Below are 16901 nucleotides of genomic sequence, written 5' to 3'. Positions count from 1 at the left end.
TCTTCCGATCCCTCAGAAACGATGCCTGTCTATCACAGATAACTGGGATTTTTATCTGTTGGTTTCACCTACGGATACGTGACCTGCTGGCTTGGCTGAACACCTCTCCCAAGCTGAGCTAAATACTTAGGAGTGTTTGAATAAAATAAGTAATATATAGACTTTAATAATTCACTCAAAATCTGGCATTCCTTTATGAACATTCCATGTAATTAATAAGAAAAAAAATCAAATCTAAATAAAAAAAGAAAAATGTAATCAAGTAGGTTGACAACCAGCAAGAGATAATTAAAATGATCCTGTTTTGTTTCTTACTTTCATTAACATGCAAATGAGATTCATGAAGTTTGATATTGTGTTTCAGCAAGAGCCATAGAAACAAATTAAGAATGAAAATGAGTCCCACCGATGGAGATTCCTGTTGAGTATATAAATTAATGAAAACTATGATTACATCCAATTAATAAAATATAATTCTGTGATTTATTGGCCCTCAAAAATGAAACAAAGCTTCATAGATAAATTAAATTTTGATTCTTTTTTGGTGGACCCCACTCTGTGAATGCTGTCAAGATTTAAGAGAAGGGCAATAAATGTTAAACTCTGCTTTACTTTTACAAGCACAAGGTAGAGAGACCTTGCTTACAAATCAGAGTGTTGTAGAAATGGTGTCCCTGATAGGAGGTGAGGCGATCTAGGATGTCACCCAGAATACAGAGAGAACCCAATGCCTGTGCAGTCAGAGATCCAGAATCACAAGTAGGAATCTCTGACTACAAGGTACTTGTAGGAAACAGAGAAGCATGAGCAAATCCAAGGAATCTGTGTCTCTCACTGAATACAAAGATCTCAGGGTTCCCCTCCATTTGGTACCTTTGCTCTGAGAAACACGCCAAAGTGCTTACCTCGAATAATTTGAGATTTTAATCATATCGAAAAAAGCTTAAAACCATGTCAAAGGGTCATACAAACATGTCTATAGTCATTGGAACTGAGTGATGTATAATGTATACCAGATGACAAAATGCACACACACACACACACACACACACACACACACACACACACTGTTAGGTCCAAAGTTCCACATACTCAAACTCAAGCATTAAGCAACAGCACCAAGAAGAGCAATAACAGCAAGGAATAGATTCTGCAGCATGGTGTAAGAGGAAGTAACACTCAAGCAAAGTACGGTTTTGAAATTATGAGTTGTTGGGAGTCTGCTTTTTTATCTGTTAAAATGGCTTCCTATTTGTCAGTGTGTCCCTCACATGTTTGTGCTGATGTCTTTGACCCCAGTATATTAAAGAATGTAACCTCGGTGACAGTCATTTAGTACATGGGTGTGTGGCATGGCACGCTCTCATATCTCCTGCCAATGAATTGTTTTTGTCTTCCCTTTCCCTGAATCATATACAAGTCATCCCTCGAGCCCAGCCTACCTAAAAAATACAAACAACTAGAACTGAGTATTTCTCAAGGGGCAGAAAAGCCTTAAGAAGCTCTTGATCCCCAACAACAAAGAAAGCCATGTCAACCACATCAAGAATTAAACAAAATAGGGATTATTATTTTCAAATACATTGCATGCTTTAAAATTACTTCTTGCAGACCCCTTTAACTTGAAATAGGAAGCCAATTAAGTTCCCATCATTCCTATATCCATAACGATTGCAAATCATTGAATCATTGCTATATTTTTTTAACTTTACAAGATACATAAAAAACTCACCAGATTGAAGAAACTAAATTCTTTGGATGTTAAAATGATGGTATAGAGTTTTCTGGTAGGATGTATTTCTTTGTCTTTCCTGAATGGAAGCCAGGTGTCTTAAACGTCTACTTTATCATCATTGGCCTATTTAGACATTAATTTCTTTTCAGAGCATATCACTTGCAACGCTCATTTTATTAAGAAAATTTTATTAAGAAAATTCACAAGATTTATCCTGAGTCAAAGGGTTGGGGGGGGGGGGAGCGGACTTACCGTCTCTTCGATTCAACCTTGCGAATCCAGGACCATGACTGCTGGAGAGCTCAGAAGAACTGCTGAAGGATGCCGGAGGCAAGGCAGACACCAGGGGCTCATCACAGTCATCTGCCAGGAGGGAAAATGCCACATTCCAGTGAGCACAGAGCTGACAGTTCTCTTCAAATCAATAGACACAACAAATAAACACAACATCAAAACGAGGATCTAAGCCACGCGTGGCAGCACGTGCCTGCAATCCTAGTGTGCAGCAGGAAGGTGCAGGGTGACCAGGAGTTCAAGGTCATCCTCAGATATACGGCGAGTTCAAAACCATCCTGGGCTGCAAGAAACTCCGTCTCAAAATAAGTAAACAAGCAGACCTAGATTCTCTAGAACTATGCCTATTTTGCATGCAGTATGCCGCCAAAAGTCTGGCAAGGTCAGTAGCCATAGAAAAACAACTGATAGATGAGAGATTGTAGAAACAGAGAAAGAGAGAAAGGAGACATTATAGAAATTAAAAAATAAAATATGGTAAGATCAAAAGATATGCTTTAAAAAAGATTTTTTTATCATGAGCAGAAAAATGCATAAATTTAAGTACACTAAAATGAACTTTGTTACTTGCTGGGATATACCTGTAATCCCAGGAATAAAGAAAACTGCTACATAAAGATCTCAAGGTCAAAGCCCAGCTGGGCTAGACAGTGAACTCAAGGACCCACAGTCACATTAGTAAGACCCTATCCCAAATTATTTACAAAAGCAGAACAAGGGCTGGGTATCTAGCAAAGTGGTGGGGTGCTTGCCTAGCATATGCAAGGCCCTGGGTTCAACCTCTAGGTTCACAGAATAAAAAGAATCGATGGTTTCTAAGATACACTATACAGTGGGAAAAAACAATCACAAAATGTATCAAGTTCGTCTAAAAGAAACAAATGAGACATAGATGTTTCTATAAAAATGTAAAAGTTTGTTGAGATGTTTAGAAATTTATAGAATGTATGAAAGAAATATTTAAAGAGGAAAGAAATACATGGAAACTTGTATCTGAAAGAATGATTATAAAAGAAGCATAAACCAGGACACAATCCAGGAGCCTGAGTAGAGAAGACGTTTTAAGTGAAGAAAAATAGATATACCTTCCATTTTGTTAGAAAACACACTAGATACCAGGCACATTGGTTGACACAAACTTCATAAATGCCAAAACTACAAGTAGATACATCTTTATAAGCAATGAGTGGATAAACTGTACAGGGTCCAAAAAGACCAAAGGAACTGAAGCATGTGGGTCAGGAGTCCCTCCATACTGCTTATGAGAAAATAGCATAGGTAAATACTTGTAAAACAACTGGCTATGTGCTTGTCAACTTAAACTTCAGCATGCTCCAAGACTCCACTAGCTCCACTAAGGAGCAAGTGCTTCTGGGAATGGCTTACCCACGAGGAACAACAGTCTCAAGAGGCCTTCTAAAGGCACAAGAGTGATATACAAATGCCAGCAGTTTTCAATTCCCATCAAACCAACAAAGCCGGACACCACTGACTGAGCTGCAGATGCGAGGGTCTCTGCACTCAGAGGCACATCCATCACTCATAACAGCAAAGAACCATTCACAACTCACATGTAGTGTCCAAAGAACAGACAAGGACAGCATAGTTCACCATGAAATAATACACGGCAATGAAAAGGGACAACAGCGATACAAAATGGTTAGCTCATAGGAATATAATTTTAGTGGGAAAATATTGAGTTATAACAGCAGATCTGCTAGTTTTGGGAATTTGTAAATGAAAAGATAAATAACATGTTGTTTAGAAGCATGCATGATTTGTCATTCAAATTATTTTAAGAGAAGGAATGAAACTGTAAGACTTCAGGATTTGTTTGTATCGTGGGGTAGACTCAAGATGAGAAGAAAGTACCCGGGATGAAATCGCCAAAGGTCAAAGTCTGGGTATTAATGGCACCTTCCAAAGATTCCATTTTGTTATAACACTTCAAAAATACACAAGCATTGGCATATATGCATATGCCTGTGCAGATCTTAGGCTCTGTTAAAGTAGAGACAAGTCTCCATCTATTTATCTTAATATCATTGCTCTTTGTGTGTAATAATGGGAAGGGACACATATGTATGGGTGTTTGTATGCACAGAGAGGCCAGAGCTCAACTCAGGCTTCTCGCTGGTCTGGAGGTTCTGGAGGAAACTGGGCTGCATGCATAGCTAGCTGCATGTTCAACCTCCTTCTGTGTCCCCGGTGCTGGGATGACAAGTGTTGCCAGCACACCCAGCTTTTGTAGGCAAGTTCCCGGGATTGAACTCTGATTCTCAAACTTGATCCTCAAGAATGTTACAAACCTCTCTCTCTCTCTCTCTCTCTCCAGCCCCACATATACTGCTTTTACTGTTAAAAAGCAAAGTACAAAAAAAAAAATACAGTGATAATGCTTGCTTTGATAGTGACACACGCTTAATGTACTCTGAATGAACTCTAAAGCACTTTCCTTTTGGAATTAAGAAGTTACTCTCACTTCTGCTTTAATCAGAATAAAAGCTCCTACTTAATATTTTTATGTATCTTGGTAATTTAAAAGCATGCAGGGTTATTGTCTCAAATGTTTTCTTTGACAGTAATTTAATTTAGATTAATTCAAAAGTTATCTGGATTCACCTGAAACGTTACAGAGTTCTTTCTGCCTGAACATAGCTTGCTCTTGAATGACTTTCACAAGACTTTGCCCAATGTAGCCTTGTTTTCTTGTCCTCTTTGGAGGTTTCTTGGTTTGTTCTTTGGGGTTTTACTCCGTGTTAGCAATCAAAACCACGGCCCCAAGCACGCAAGGCAAGCACTCTACCAGCTGAGCCCCAGCCCCAGCTCCCCATTTAGTTTCTTAAGATTATCTCATTTTCATGTATAGCTCACTTTCCCCTCTTTTGTACCTCCAATTCTCTAGCTGACTCTTAAGGAAGACAGGTTCTTGCATGTCTATTGATTAGCTTAAGTGCTAACACCAGCCATTCTAGTTGTTAACTCAAGTAGTAAGGGGCGTAGACATTAAAAGACTTACAACCCACGGAGTGTTGGAGGGGGTGGGTGGTTGTACCCAATTATAAAAGCAACAACCAAAACGCTTTAGTACACCGTGGAAGCTAAAGTGTATGTGTGTGTGTGTGTGTGTGTGTGTGTGTGTGTGCGTGCGTGCGTGTGCGCACGCACATGTTCACTAAAACTGCCTGCCTTTGGGGTCATTATCAGTATGCAGGTGTGCGATGCAAGGAGCTGTTTAACTGCATCTCAAATCAATTACGCAGATGAGAATCGACTTGGCAAACGTAAAGAGCACCTCCGCTGCAGCCACTCTAGAAGGTATATATTTATTGCCCATTTGATTTTGTCAACTGTAAATTGAGAATCCATACTGCTCCACTTTTAGTTTTTAAAGAACAGGACTGAAATAAGAGAAGGGGTCATTTTTTTTCCCATTTGTGGGGAGAGGGGCAAGCAACCTGGGAGGGAGGTGGATCATGGAAGGTGTGAGTGAGGAACTCTGAGGTTGGGTCAAGCTCCAATTGGACCTTCACCTGCGTGACTCTCTTCTTTCCCACAAGCCTGCAAATCCTCTGCATGCTGCTGTAAGTTTTCCCAACAGTAGAGTCATTTAGTCATTCGTCTCCAACTAACTAGAACATAGTGCATACTTGGAGGACTCAGATACTCTCACACGTAGTAACTGGCCTTTATTCTTCTTCATTGAGATTTTAATATTAATAACTTATCAATGAAGTCTTTGAGGCACAAAGCTTAGCTCACTCTCTTATCTTCCTGTAGCAGGATGGAGACATTTATAAATCAAGTTGGAGCGGAAAATCAAGCATATAAGAACACCATGACTATAAAGAGCATTCCTTCAGTTTCCGCCGCGATGGGGCACCATGGCAGCATTGCTAAAACGCATCTTGAGAAGTTATTCTCTCAAGTTTGGGGTTCCCCTTGCTATTGTTTATTACACGCTTGATATTCAATAGTTTTGACCACAAGAAGGGAAGACCTTGAGCAGCAGTAATGAGTCTGAGGTGACCAAACAGGGCATTTCCCTGTGACTAGTAATAGGATGGAATTGTAGATTACATATAGGCCTCCTGTGAGTTTAGTTCCAAACTTTCTCAGCTGGCAGTCATAAAAGGAGAGTTCTGAACTGATGGTGTTGAGGGACAATATCTCAGGTCAAAGACTGTCAACCAGAGCAGACTGCAGCCCTGAGAGGCACTGAGCAATGGCTGTTGGAGGCATGTTCCTCCCAGCGACCTGTAGATCAGGTACAGAGACAGTCTTCGGCACACTCTCTAATCTACAGGACATGACTCCACAGTACAAATCCCAATGGTGCTGAGGCTGGAAAAGAGCATTCCCGATTCAACACCCAGCTGGAGCAGTCTCTCAGCAGGGAATCTCCAACTTCCTCTCATATTTCAGCGTGGATGAGACTCTAATTTGCAGCATTTTTGCATTTGAATAACGATCATTCAGGACGTTTTAGTATATACGCATTGACGCCAGGAGGCGTGCAACACTGGAATGTCAGGCTACTCTAGCTTAAACACAAAATTATGTTTTTGTTATTAAGTACTAGATCAGATCATAACAGCACCCTGGTCTCTTCACTGCCAGTAATGTTGTTGGCAAAAATAAAAGTACGTAGAGGGAAATAACAAGACATGGGAAAAATGAGGGGTGCATTGATTGTGGAATGGAATAACATGGTTGCCAGACATTTTAGAGAAGATTACAGAATTCAAAATGGTAGCAGAGCAAATTGGGATATTATTAGACATTTCTATTAGCATAAGAAACTTTCATTATTCTGCTTTTTAAAAATTATAACACCTTATTTGGCATTTTTAAAAGTCGTAGTAGATTCTGCTTTTTCCTTGATATCAGTGGCAAATAGTAAAACTGCAGATTTTAGTCTTTTTGTTTAAAAAAATGGTTCTCAACCTGAGGGTCATGACCTTTTGGGAGGTCAAATGGCCCTTTCACAGGGGTTGCCTAAGAGCATTGGGAAACACAGACATTTACATTATAATTCATAACAATAGTAAAATTGCAGTTATGAAATAGCAAAAAATTAATTTTATGATTGGGGTCATCATAACATGAGAACCTGTATCAAAGGGTTGCAGCATTTAGGAAGGTTGAGAATCATTTGTTTAAGGAAAAAAAAGCTATACTTGATTGATTACATTTAGATAGTTAATGAACTATCTTAGAATATCCATAACTGGAAAGAAAGTTTTCTAGCTTGTGTTAAGATATTTCCATATACACAGAGAGAAAGTGTGTGTCTGTGTGTGCGCACTGTGCATGCACGTGTCTGCACATGTATGTGTGTGTTGGGGGAAAGAGACAGAGACAGAAACACTCTAGCTTCCAGATCAATAGTTCAGAAAAGTCAGCATTTGTTTCTTCCATGGGAGAAAAACTTACCCTTGTCATTAAAAAGACAGTGATAAATTAGATCTCTTGCAAGCTGTATGCATGAGAACATTCAACATTCTCTCACAAACGGAGGTGCAAGCTGTATTGAAGGTATTTTAATACAGCTCGATAGAAAGTAATTTCCTTTTATTTTGCAAAAGGCTTTAATGCATAATTCTCATAAGTAAGTAAAAGCTGTTCAGTTTTTAATAAAAGTAATTCAATTTTCTTAAGCTGTTTGCAATATTACCTGTACTAAGATAATAAGTGTATATTATGGGTGCTTACCACGCTCTCAGTGTTTACATCTCTTACCTCCCTCGTTTGGTCCTGATGAATACTCTATACTGTCCTATTAGATACTGGGGCAATTTTGTCCTGGATAATACCGTATCATAAACTATTAACTACTGGGACAATTGAGGGAAAATAAGTTACACTAGTTAAATAAATCACTCGAGGACACATTAGGAATGAATGGATTTACAGTGTTTCATTCCCTATTCTGAGCTAAGTGCACTGTTTAAAAGAGAACTGGTCTTCTGGAATCTACAATATAGAAAGTCGGGGCTGATTTGCAAAAACAGGCAGCTTAACTGCTGCTGAGTAACCGCCTTCTCTGATATTCTGAAGAGCTGCCAAAATCATTTGCATCCTTGCTAACGAATCATGCATTGCATTGGAGATTGGCATGGGAGGGGGTGGAGGGCGGGAAGATGATTTTCTTAAAAGTTCCCTTATACTAGAGGCAGCGATGACTCATTTTATAGGGAGCTTTGAAAACATCAGAGCTTCAATTCTTTGAGGAAATGGATTTCACAGACCTGGTTCATTGACAGTTTTAGGATTAAGGAATGGCCTCTTCCTCAAGAAATCCATATCCTTGAAAAAAATTATATTCCAATCTATATTTTTGAAAGCTCATCTACTTGAAATTGGAAACCATGAACTAATTTAAAAGGTAAAGTGTACGATTATGCTGGGGTATCCTACCAAAAACTGCTCTGAGCAAGGCAAGATTTCATCCCCAACAACAGTATTCTTTTATCACTCTTTGTTCCATGAGTTCAGGCAGTCCTGTCTTCTGACCTGACCTGACCCACGGCCTGTATCTGTACCTGGTGTGTCTCTGATGTCTGTCTAGTGAGAGACTGGATATAGGAGGAGCAAAGGCCAACCCACACGAAGAAACAGGCGTCAGCAGCCAATTCCAGAAGCCAACATGAGCTCCTCGAGGGAGTGCCTGCAAAGAGCCAGGTTTTGCCAGCTAACAGGTTCCCCAACGTTTGTCTCTGTTTCCACGTTAAGAGCGGCTACAAACCAAGTCAAATATGTGATCCCAATCAATCTCAGGGGATGTTCTGCTTCTATTTAGCGTGGTCACAACTGTCCCATGCCTGGGGCCTCTAATGGGGGGTACACAGGAACCCTCCCTGATTTCAACTCTCTTCTGCCTTCCTTTGAATCTCTGTCAAGCCTAAGTGGCAGCTAACTCCTCTGCTGCAGCAAACAGTGAATAAATAGCCTCCGCTTGTTCTCATTTGGGTGGTCTGCATTTCCTTCCACTCCAGTGAGCTCTTCTCTGCTCTCGCATCTCACCTTTCCAGGTATAGGCACCCATGCATTCGGAAGCCACACAAAGGAAACCCCACCCACAGTCTGCCTTGAGGATGCATGGAAGAGCTGGGTGAGTTTAGTGTGCTTGAAAAGTGATCAATTCCAGAATTCATGTATGCATGTATAAATACACACACACACACACATATTCCATATAGAGACATTTCTATGAATATGTACATCTATATATACCTGTTATGAACTGGCTCCAGGGAGTCTTACCTGAAGTAGGCACCTTAGAGGATTCATTTGAGCTACAGAGTAGAACCACATGGGGGAGATTTCAAACCTCCACTCTCTATGCCCCACAGCCAGGACCATGCTATTCTGGTAACTACCGAAATAGATGTGCAAAGGAATGCCTGTCCATCCGAGGGTTTTGTTGCTTTCACAAATGTCTTTGTGCTTTATGCTGGTGTTTCATGGGTCTGTTTTAGGACGGAAGAAACGGCTAGGAAACCACACTCACCCCCTTTCTTCCTACAAAGCCATGTAGACCGAGCACACAGAGGCAGCTACTCTGCAGTGACGTGGTGACGGCGGGTACATGGGGAGTATAAGTTTGAAAGAAAAGTGAACATGCTAGTGGGCTTGAGTGAAAGAGAGAAACTGGATGCAGAGGTGACAACATGGTGATGCACTTGCTTTTGCAGGCGACCCTAGCTCAGTTCCCAGCACCTGCGTTGGGTGGCTCACAACCACCTGTAACTCCAGCCCCAGGGAACCCAATGCCTCTTGCCTTGGAGGGCACCTGCACTCGTGTGCACACACCACACACCCACAGCCACACACCTGGGAATGCACACAATTCTAAATAAAAATAAACTGTGACATATTTAGAAAAAGAAGAAGTTTTGGGGGAAATGAAGGTGCAAATGAGACTAAGTAAGGTCCAGCATCTTCTTCTGCAGGCAGCAGAACAGGCAGTACACACGCTGATCTCATCATCTCATCCTTCCCTAAAATAACATCTCAGCAAAACTAAACACCAATGAGGGTGGGCGACTACAAACTCCTTAGCGTCTCTGAGTATTAATTTGACTTTGACATGAAAATGAACATTCACTTGAGGATAGTGGTTTTAGATATGTTAAAAGGGATAAACATGAGCTTCTAACTGTCAGTCAGTGGCTTAAATTTAAAAAAAAAATAGCATATGGCTGCAATTTAAAACAAGTAAATATTTATCAGGATGTTTGCACAAGCCTCGCTCAAGACAGACATGCTTCCCAAACAGTTCGCGTAGGCAGCAATCTATAAGTGCCTACGCATTTTTCTCCCACAAGGATGGGCAAGCTGTAGTCGTGGCTGCTAAAGCTCGTGGTGTTAATGGGGTAGCTTTCGTGTAGAGGCAAACACTGGCTTATGCGCTCCAAGTTACAGCCTTAATTTAAAGAGCTTTCCCAATTAATCTTCACAAATTAATGGATTAATGGGAAGGCAGTTAACTTTTAACGACAGCACAGCCAGAGGCTGATTGATTTTGGAGTTTTAATAGCAACTATGTAAATTCTAGATATTAGGACAAAGAGACCCACAAATCCACCCATGAAAACAACCAAGGTGAAGGAGTGAAAGAAGCAATTGTTTTGAAGTCAAGTGAACATCAGCACTTTACGAGTCTATGCAGTTCACAGACTTTCATCGACAGATAACTTGACCACATTGGCCACTGTGTCTCCTCAGTAATGATAGGAGAAATGGGAGATTATGGAGCAAGCTTTTCAGCAGTTTATTGTATATGGATTTGAGATAAATACTTAGCCTAGGGGTTAGGGATGGTGTGGGCAGGCAAGATTCTGGGGAATGTGGACAGAGAATATTCCACAAAAGCCCACCCCTGCATGAACAGCTACAGGTAGGCAATGACTGCCAAGAGAGATAGAAACATTTTCCTCCAGGGATGAGACCCTTATGATTGTCCAGTCCCAAGTCATCAGCTCTGGACATAGGCACACATGAGCAAAACTAAATGGACTCAATAAGGTATATGCATATATGTGTAACAATAAAAACTGGAAGAAGAGACGGGGTGAAAATGACACAGAGGAAGTGGCCACAAGTGACGAGCTCAAAAATACATTTCAAAGTGTTTAGTAAAAAAAAAAAAAGCTACCCAGAAGAATTAGTGGATAGAAGTTTAACATATTTAAAAACATACTTAGATATTCTTTAAACATTTCACATAGTTAAATATATTTTATACTTAGAAGTATTTAAATACATAACATCGCTAATTAGATATGTTTATGTTTAGATATAGTTTGCTATACATGAGATGTTGGAGCACATTGCAGTTTCCTTCCCAAAGGCTGTATAGAGTCACTCATCCTTCCCTCTGATTCATTCACTTTTCACTCCATCATACACACTTCACTTCCTTTGCTTGTTAGGGAGGCAAGAAAACTGGAACAATGTGCATTGTTGGCTGAAGTAATGACTGGTAGTTGACACGGGTGACGTTTCCATATGTTGTCCCTCCTCTCAAGGTCTGAGAATTGTCATTCTTCTCCGCTGCTTCTAGAATCATAAATTAATTATAACATTTTATTTACTTGTGATCAAACTTATTTGTTTTAAATGTTTCCTTCTTATTTCACACTCATCTTTAGTTTTGTTTATGCTTTTTTCAATTAAATGAAAAATGCTTGCTTAGGCTGAGTATTGAGTATGTATACCTTTCATAATCAGAAATTGTCTCTAATTCTGTGTGTGTGTGTGTGTGTGTGTGTTTACATGTGCTATATCTATACCTATGTGCATTTCTGTGTGGAGGCCAGAAGTCAACCTCAGATATGGCTCCTGCCAGGGTTTCTCAGGTGGCCTGGTCTTATCACTTAGGCCTGCCTGGATGACCTGTGAGCCCCAGAGATCTGCCTGTCTCTGCCTTTCCAGCATGGATATTAAAAGTTCACACCAACATGCTCTCCTTTTTTTTTTCCTTCCCTCATGTACTCTGGGTATCACTCCAGTCCTTAAGCTTCTGTGGCAAGCACTTAACTTACTCAGCCGTCTTCCCTATCTCCCTGTTGATCTCTTGGTCAAGTGATGTATTTAACAGAAATGACACAGGAGACGATGGGAATTGAGAAATGTGGGCTCCGGATCCAGAGAAGCCTTAAATGCTTGCTCAGGCACTTCCCAGGGTCTGATCCATACTCCTCCAGCTTGACACACTTCCGCCTACAATGCACACTAAAGCATCCTTGACAGAAGAGCTTGGTCGCTTCATGTGATAAAATCCCTAAGATATAGAAAGCATAGGACAGGGTACTCATAATAATGCATCTCTTCTCTTTGATTCCCATTTCCAGTGAATAAAGAAAAAAATGTATTTTTTGAGGAGTTATTAATATGCCTGTCTTGAATGCACCACCTTTGAAATTAGTGTGATAAATGGATTTAGCACATTCGTGGAAACGAAACATTCATAGCAGGTGGCACAGGAGTCATTAGAGGTACAAGAATATTGACTTCTTTCCTCAGGCATCTCACATCCAAATCTTCTGACTTGAAGACAACGCTCAGACGTCTTATTTTCTCTTACAGTACTCTGCTTCCTGTAACCATTCCAACCAGACACACTCCACCTTGAGTTGGGGACCTATCTGACTAAGTGGCCTTAGGGTTTCGTTTGTTTGCTTCTTCTCTTAGAGATCAGGGTGTCAGGAAGAAGAATTTGGTGAAACTGTGGGGCCCACTAACTGTGTGCACTGAGGATCAATCATTGAGGAAAGACAGATCCTTAGAATGATAGCGATGAATTTCATAACACCATCCTCCAAGTAGAACAAAGGCCGTCTTCACAAGACCAGCTGTGTCTGCTCACAAGCTAGGTTTGTGGACTGTTGACATTCCCTCACAGAAGGAATGGGGAGCCAGCAGGGTCACTGACCCCTTCACCTGAATATCTGCCCTCTCCTCCCATCCAGTAGTAGGCAATTCTACTTTCATTGCACAAAGCCTTCAGGATCTCAACTTTTGAAGAGGTACTAGACTATACAGTCTAGGATTGGGGAGAGTTCTCCCTTTATATGACTATAGAGAAGCCATTGTCCACGCAGGCTGAGGATTTTTTCAGTGAGGTTGCTTTGGGGGTCAATCATGTTCTTGTCGATAACGTCTTATCCATAAACCCAGTAAACTATTGGTTCCTCAAGGGGAGCTTTGGTATAACTGAGCTTTGTTTTATCACTGGGGCCTGAAAATAATGGAGGAGGTAAGATGTTGTTCCAGGGAGGAATTCACAAAACGAGTGCTTCAAAATTAAAATAGTAAGCCCCCAAGAAAAACAGTGGGTCGTGCCTGACAACTACCATTCATTCCCTACTGCTAAGTCTTATACACTCCATTCAATAGCCACATCTACCAGAGTTCATAGTCTTAACTAAATGCTCAACTAAGCCTGACATTCAAAAGTCTTAAAGACCTGATTTAAGAGCAGATGATGGAAATAAATGACTAATCCCTCAGCTTGAGAGAACACAACATAAGGAACACAAAGAAAGTTCAGCGAGGGAATTAATAAAAAAATGAAAGCTGGTCAGTTGGGAAATATAGAAATAACAAAATAAAATTAAATTAACCTAAGATCTGCTTCATTCAGAGGAACATAATCAATCATTAAAAAAATAAAATAAAAGTTAGTCCCAGGGGTAAGCAGAACTACGTAAAATACAAGCCAACAGGATTTCATTATCTTCTTTTTTTCTTTTCTGCTAAGTTCAAGGAAATTTTTTTGAATAAATTTCTACAGACAATGGCTTGCTCTTCAGAGCCCAAAGACAGAAGCAGAGCAAGGGAGAGATAAGTGACTATAATGTTCATTTACCATTTGCTTCCCTAACAAACTGTTGTGCACTCGGTGTCTCAAAATGACACCCATTTATTATCCTGCAGCCCTGAGTGTCAGAAACCCACACTCAGCTCAACTGGGCAAAAATCAAAGTGTCTGTGAAGCAATTTGCTGAGGAGGCTTAAGAGAATAGTAGCCCTCACTTTCCAGCAGCCAAAGGTCACCTGCAGTGACCTGCAAGGTCGGGTCCTGCACTTGACCTTAGCACCAACCACCAACCCTCTCAACTCTCCTACCACCCTCTGTCTCTTCCTAGGATCCCTTTGGTGATATGAGACCAACATGGACAACCCAGGGAAACCCAGCTCGAGTCCTTCGCTTACCCACCATCTTCAAAGTCGCTTCAACCATGTTTAGTAACATAATCAGAGTCCAGAAAAGCCATCTAGAATTGCACATGGACATAAGTTCGGCACTTGGGTGGCTAAGCTAGAAGAATCAGGAATTTGAGGATAGCCTGGACTATATAATGAAATCACTTAGTGCTCCTTGTTTACCCAGTACTATGTACATTTATATAATTGTGACTTTCAACACCTGTTAATTCAAGAGCTTCCAGAGTTCAAACTATTTTCAAAGTTTTAAGATTTTCGTGGGTATGATGTGTGTCTGTGTGTGAGTTTTTGTGTGTGTCAGTGTGCGTGCGTGCATGAATGTGCAAATTCATGCACAAGCAGATACACCCAGAGGCCAGCAAAGGGTATCAGATCCCTGGAGATGGAGTTACAGGTGCTTGGCAGTCGCCTGGAGTGGGTGCTGGGAACAAAACTAAGGTCCTCTGAAGAGCAGGGCATGCTTTTAGACACTGGGCCGTTCCTCCAGGTGAAAACTAAAAAAAAAACTTCAACATTTGCATCTCTTAGAAAATTGGGTAAGAACAATTCCCTGAGATGGAGAGAGAGAGAGAGAGAGAGAGAGAGAGAGAGAGAGAGAGAGAGAGAGAGAGAGAGAGAAGGCAGCATTCAAGCCCTAAACATTCCTTACCGTCCGCCTCCCCTCTAAGTCAAGAGGATTTTACAGAATCAAAATGAAGTAAAATTGCCCTCCCAATGCATGGTTCACCTATGAGGGAACAGTTTTAATGTTCCAAGAGGCCATATGTTTTCTTCCTACCTCTTGAGTTTTAGAGTTGTTTTCTGCTTACTACAGAAAAATGGAAGTGAAAACTACTTATGAAGCAGAAATCAAGAGGTTTTGGTTAGTAAGGAAAGCGAAAAAGATTGGGAGGACATGAGCACTATAGATAGCTCAAGGATGCACTGAGAATCTCTCCCTAACGCTGTGCTGACTGCACCGTGGACGCGTGAAGTAATAGTGCGGCCCCATGGACACGCTATTTGCATTAACTGATAAAATTGCCATGTTTCAAACTTTGATTCCTGGAGGGAAAATTGGGTAAGCCTCAATTCACATTTTTATTCTAGTCGTATTAGGTGGTATTTTGACATCAAGGAAGAAATACTCCATCTTATTACCAAATCATTCTGAGAGTCGTTATTTGTGCCACCAACCACAACCACGACACACTTAAAAATAGAGACCGAAGTGGCTTTAAGTCATAAGGATTTTTTTTTTTCTGAAGACAAATGGACTTTAGCAGGGGAGGCCACAGAGCTATTTTAATAAACAGCTATTTCTCGCCGAGGAAAGGAAATCAAGCCAACTAGAAACAATACGCTTCTCTGAACAATAACATATGAGATTAGGCGGAAGCTGTTTCCATTTCATTGGTTAAGATTATTGTGTTTGATTTCATAATCAAGCGAGGGACGAGTTTGGCTGGCCTCGGAGGTTGCTTTCCACTGTGTTGGCAGCTTAACTAAAAGCTGGCTGGGCAGGTGTGAATTAGCTCCATGACAGATTCGACTGGGTTCCGTAAACACCGCCTGTCCCATAAAGCCAGGCCCCTGGCCAGGGAACCGCTGGATCAAATGCAAATGTTCCAAACACCTGGCCCACGTAAAAACAGCCGGCTCTGATGCCTGGACTCTTTTCTTTGAGGGGGACAGCTGGTTCTGTAAACCTGTCTTTAGGCAAAATTTCTAAGATGATGCCCAGGATTCTAACCCCAGGTGACAAATATCTTCACGTGTTCTGTTCCAGGTGAGTGCAAGCGGAACCGTTACAGGTGATCTGTTGACACCAGTGTGGTTACATCATATCACCCAGCAAAAGAGATTTGGGACATAGAGTTAAATTGATTAAAGTCTGGAACTGAGGGTATATAGCCCAGGTGATGAAGGGCTTGCCTAGCATGCATGAAACCCTGAGCTCCACCCCCAATATCTCAAAAACTGGGTGCATGCTTGTATCTCCAACACAGGAGAAGCAGAGGCAAGAGGATCAAGAGTTTGAGGTCATTCTTGACTACTTAGCAAGTATATAATGTAAGACGAGCCTGGCCTTTATGGGACTCTCTCCCCACCCCACCCCCAAAATCCTTATTTTATTTTCAAATACTGAAAGGTGAGATCATCTTGCCCTTCAAAAAGCCTAAAGGACAGAGACAGAAAGAAATCAGAGAGATGAGGGAAATTTCTCCTTCTGGTCTTCAAGATGCAAATGCCAAGTCATTGACTGGTGCCCCTTGGTAAGATGCAGTAGTTGTTCCTATAGGACCTGAGGTTCCAGTTGGAAACACACAAGAAAACATGACCCGTGCTACCAGAAATTAAATTCTGCTGAAAACTTGTCACCTGGGGAGTGTCCTTAATGTCGCTAGGTCCTTTGTCTCTTTATGAAGCTGTTGTGTCCTTTCCAACATTCTGGTGGCATCCCTTCATAATTAGACAAATTCTGGCAATCCATTTGCTTCTAGATCTTTCCTTAGATGAGTCCAGATACACTCTGCAAGCACTTTGTCACTTGTTAATACTGTCATAGACATGTGTTTTTTTTAAAGTCAGTCATGAATTTTAAGATCATGGATTAGTTAAAAATAGAAGATATGTTTTACCATGTCTTTTTTTTTTT

The 16901-nt window shown here is 40.9% G+C and overlaps 1 protein-coding gene across 6 annotated transcripts in view; it reads right to left on the bottom strand.

Moving 5' to 3' along the window:
- Positions 1-16901, bottom strand: part of Cntnap4 (contactin associated protein family member 4) — a 274903-nt gene that overhangs the window by 229242 nt on the left and 28760 nt on the right. For all 6 annotated transcript variants that reach the window (XM_050144152.1, XM_050144155.1, XM_050144157.1 and 3 more), the window contains exon 2: positions 1988-2098. In XM_050144152.1, the coding sequence (XP_050000109.1) occupies positions 1988-2098 (111 nt within the window). The remainder of the gene's footprint in view (positions 1-1987; positions 2099-16901) is intronic.

This window comes from Alexandromys fortis, unplaced genomic scaffold, assembly GCF_014885135.2.
Source record: "Alexandromys fortis isolate MF-2015 unplaced genomic scaffold, M_Fortis_MF-2015_v1.1 scaffold_1, whole genome shotgun sequence".
Lineage (NCBI taxonomy): Eukaryota > Metazoa > Chordata > Mammalia > Rodentia > Cricetidae > Alexandromys > Alexandromys fortis.
The sequence above is the reverse complement of the archived record's forward strand: the minus strand, read 5'-3'. Positions and strand labels throughout refer to the sequence as shown.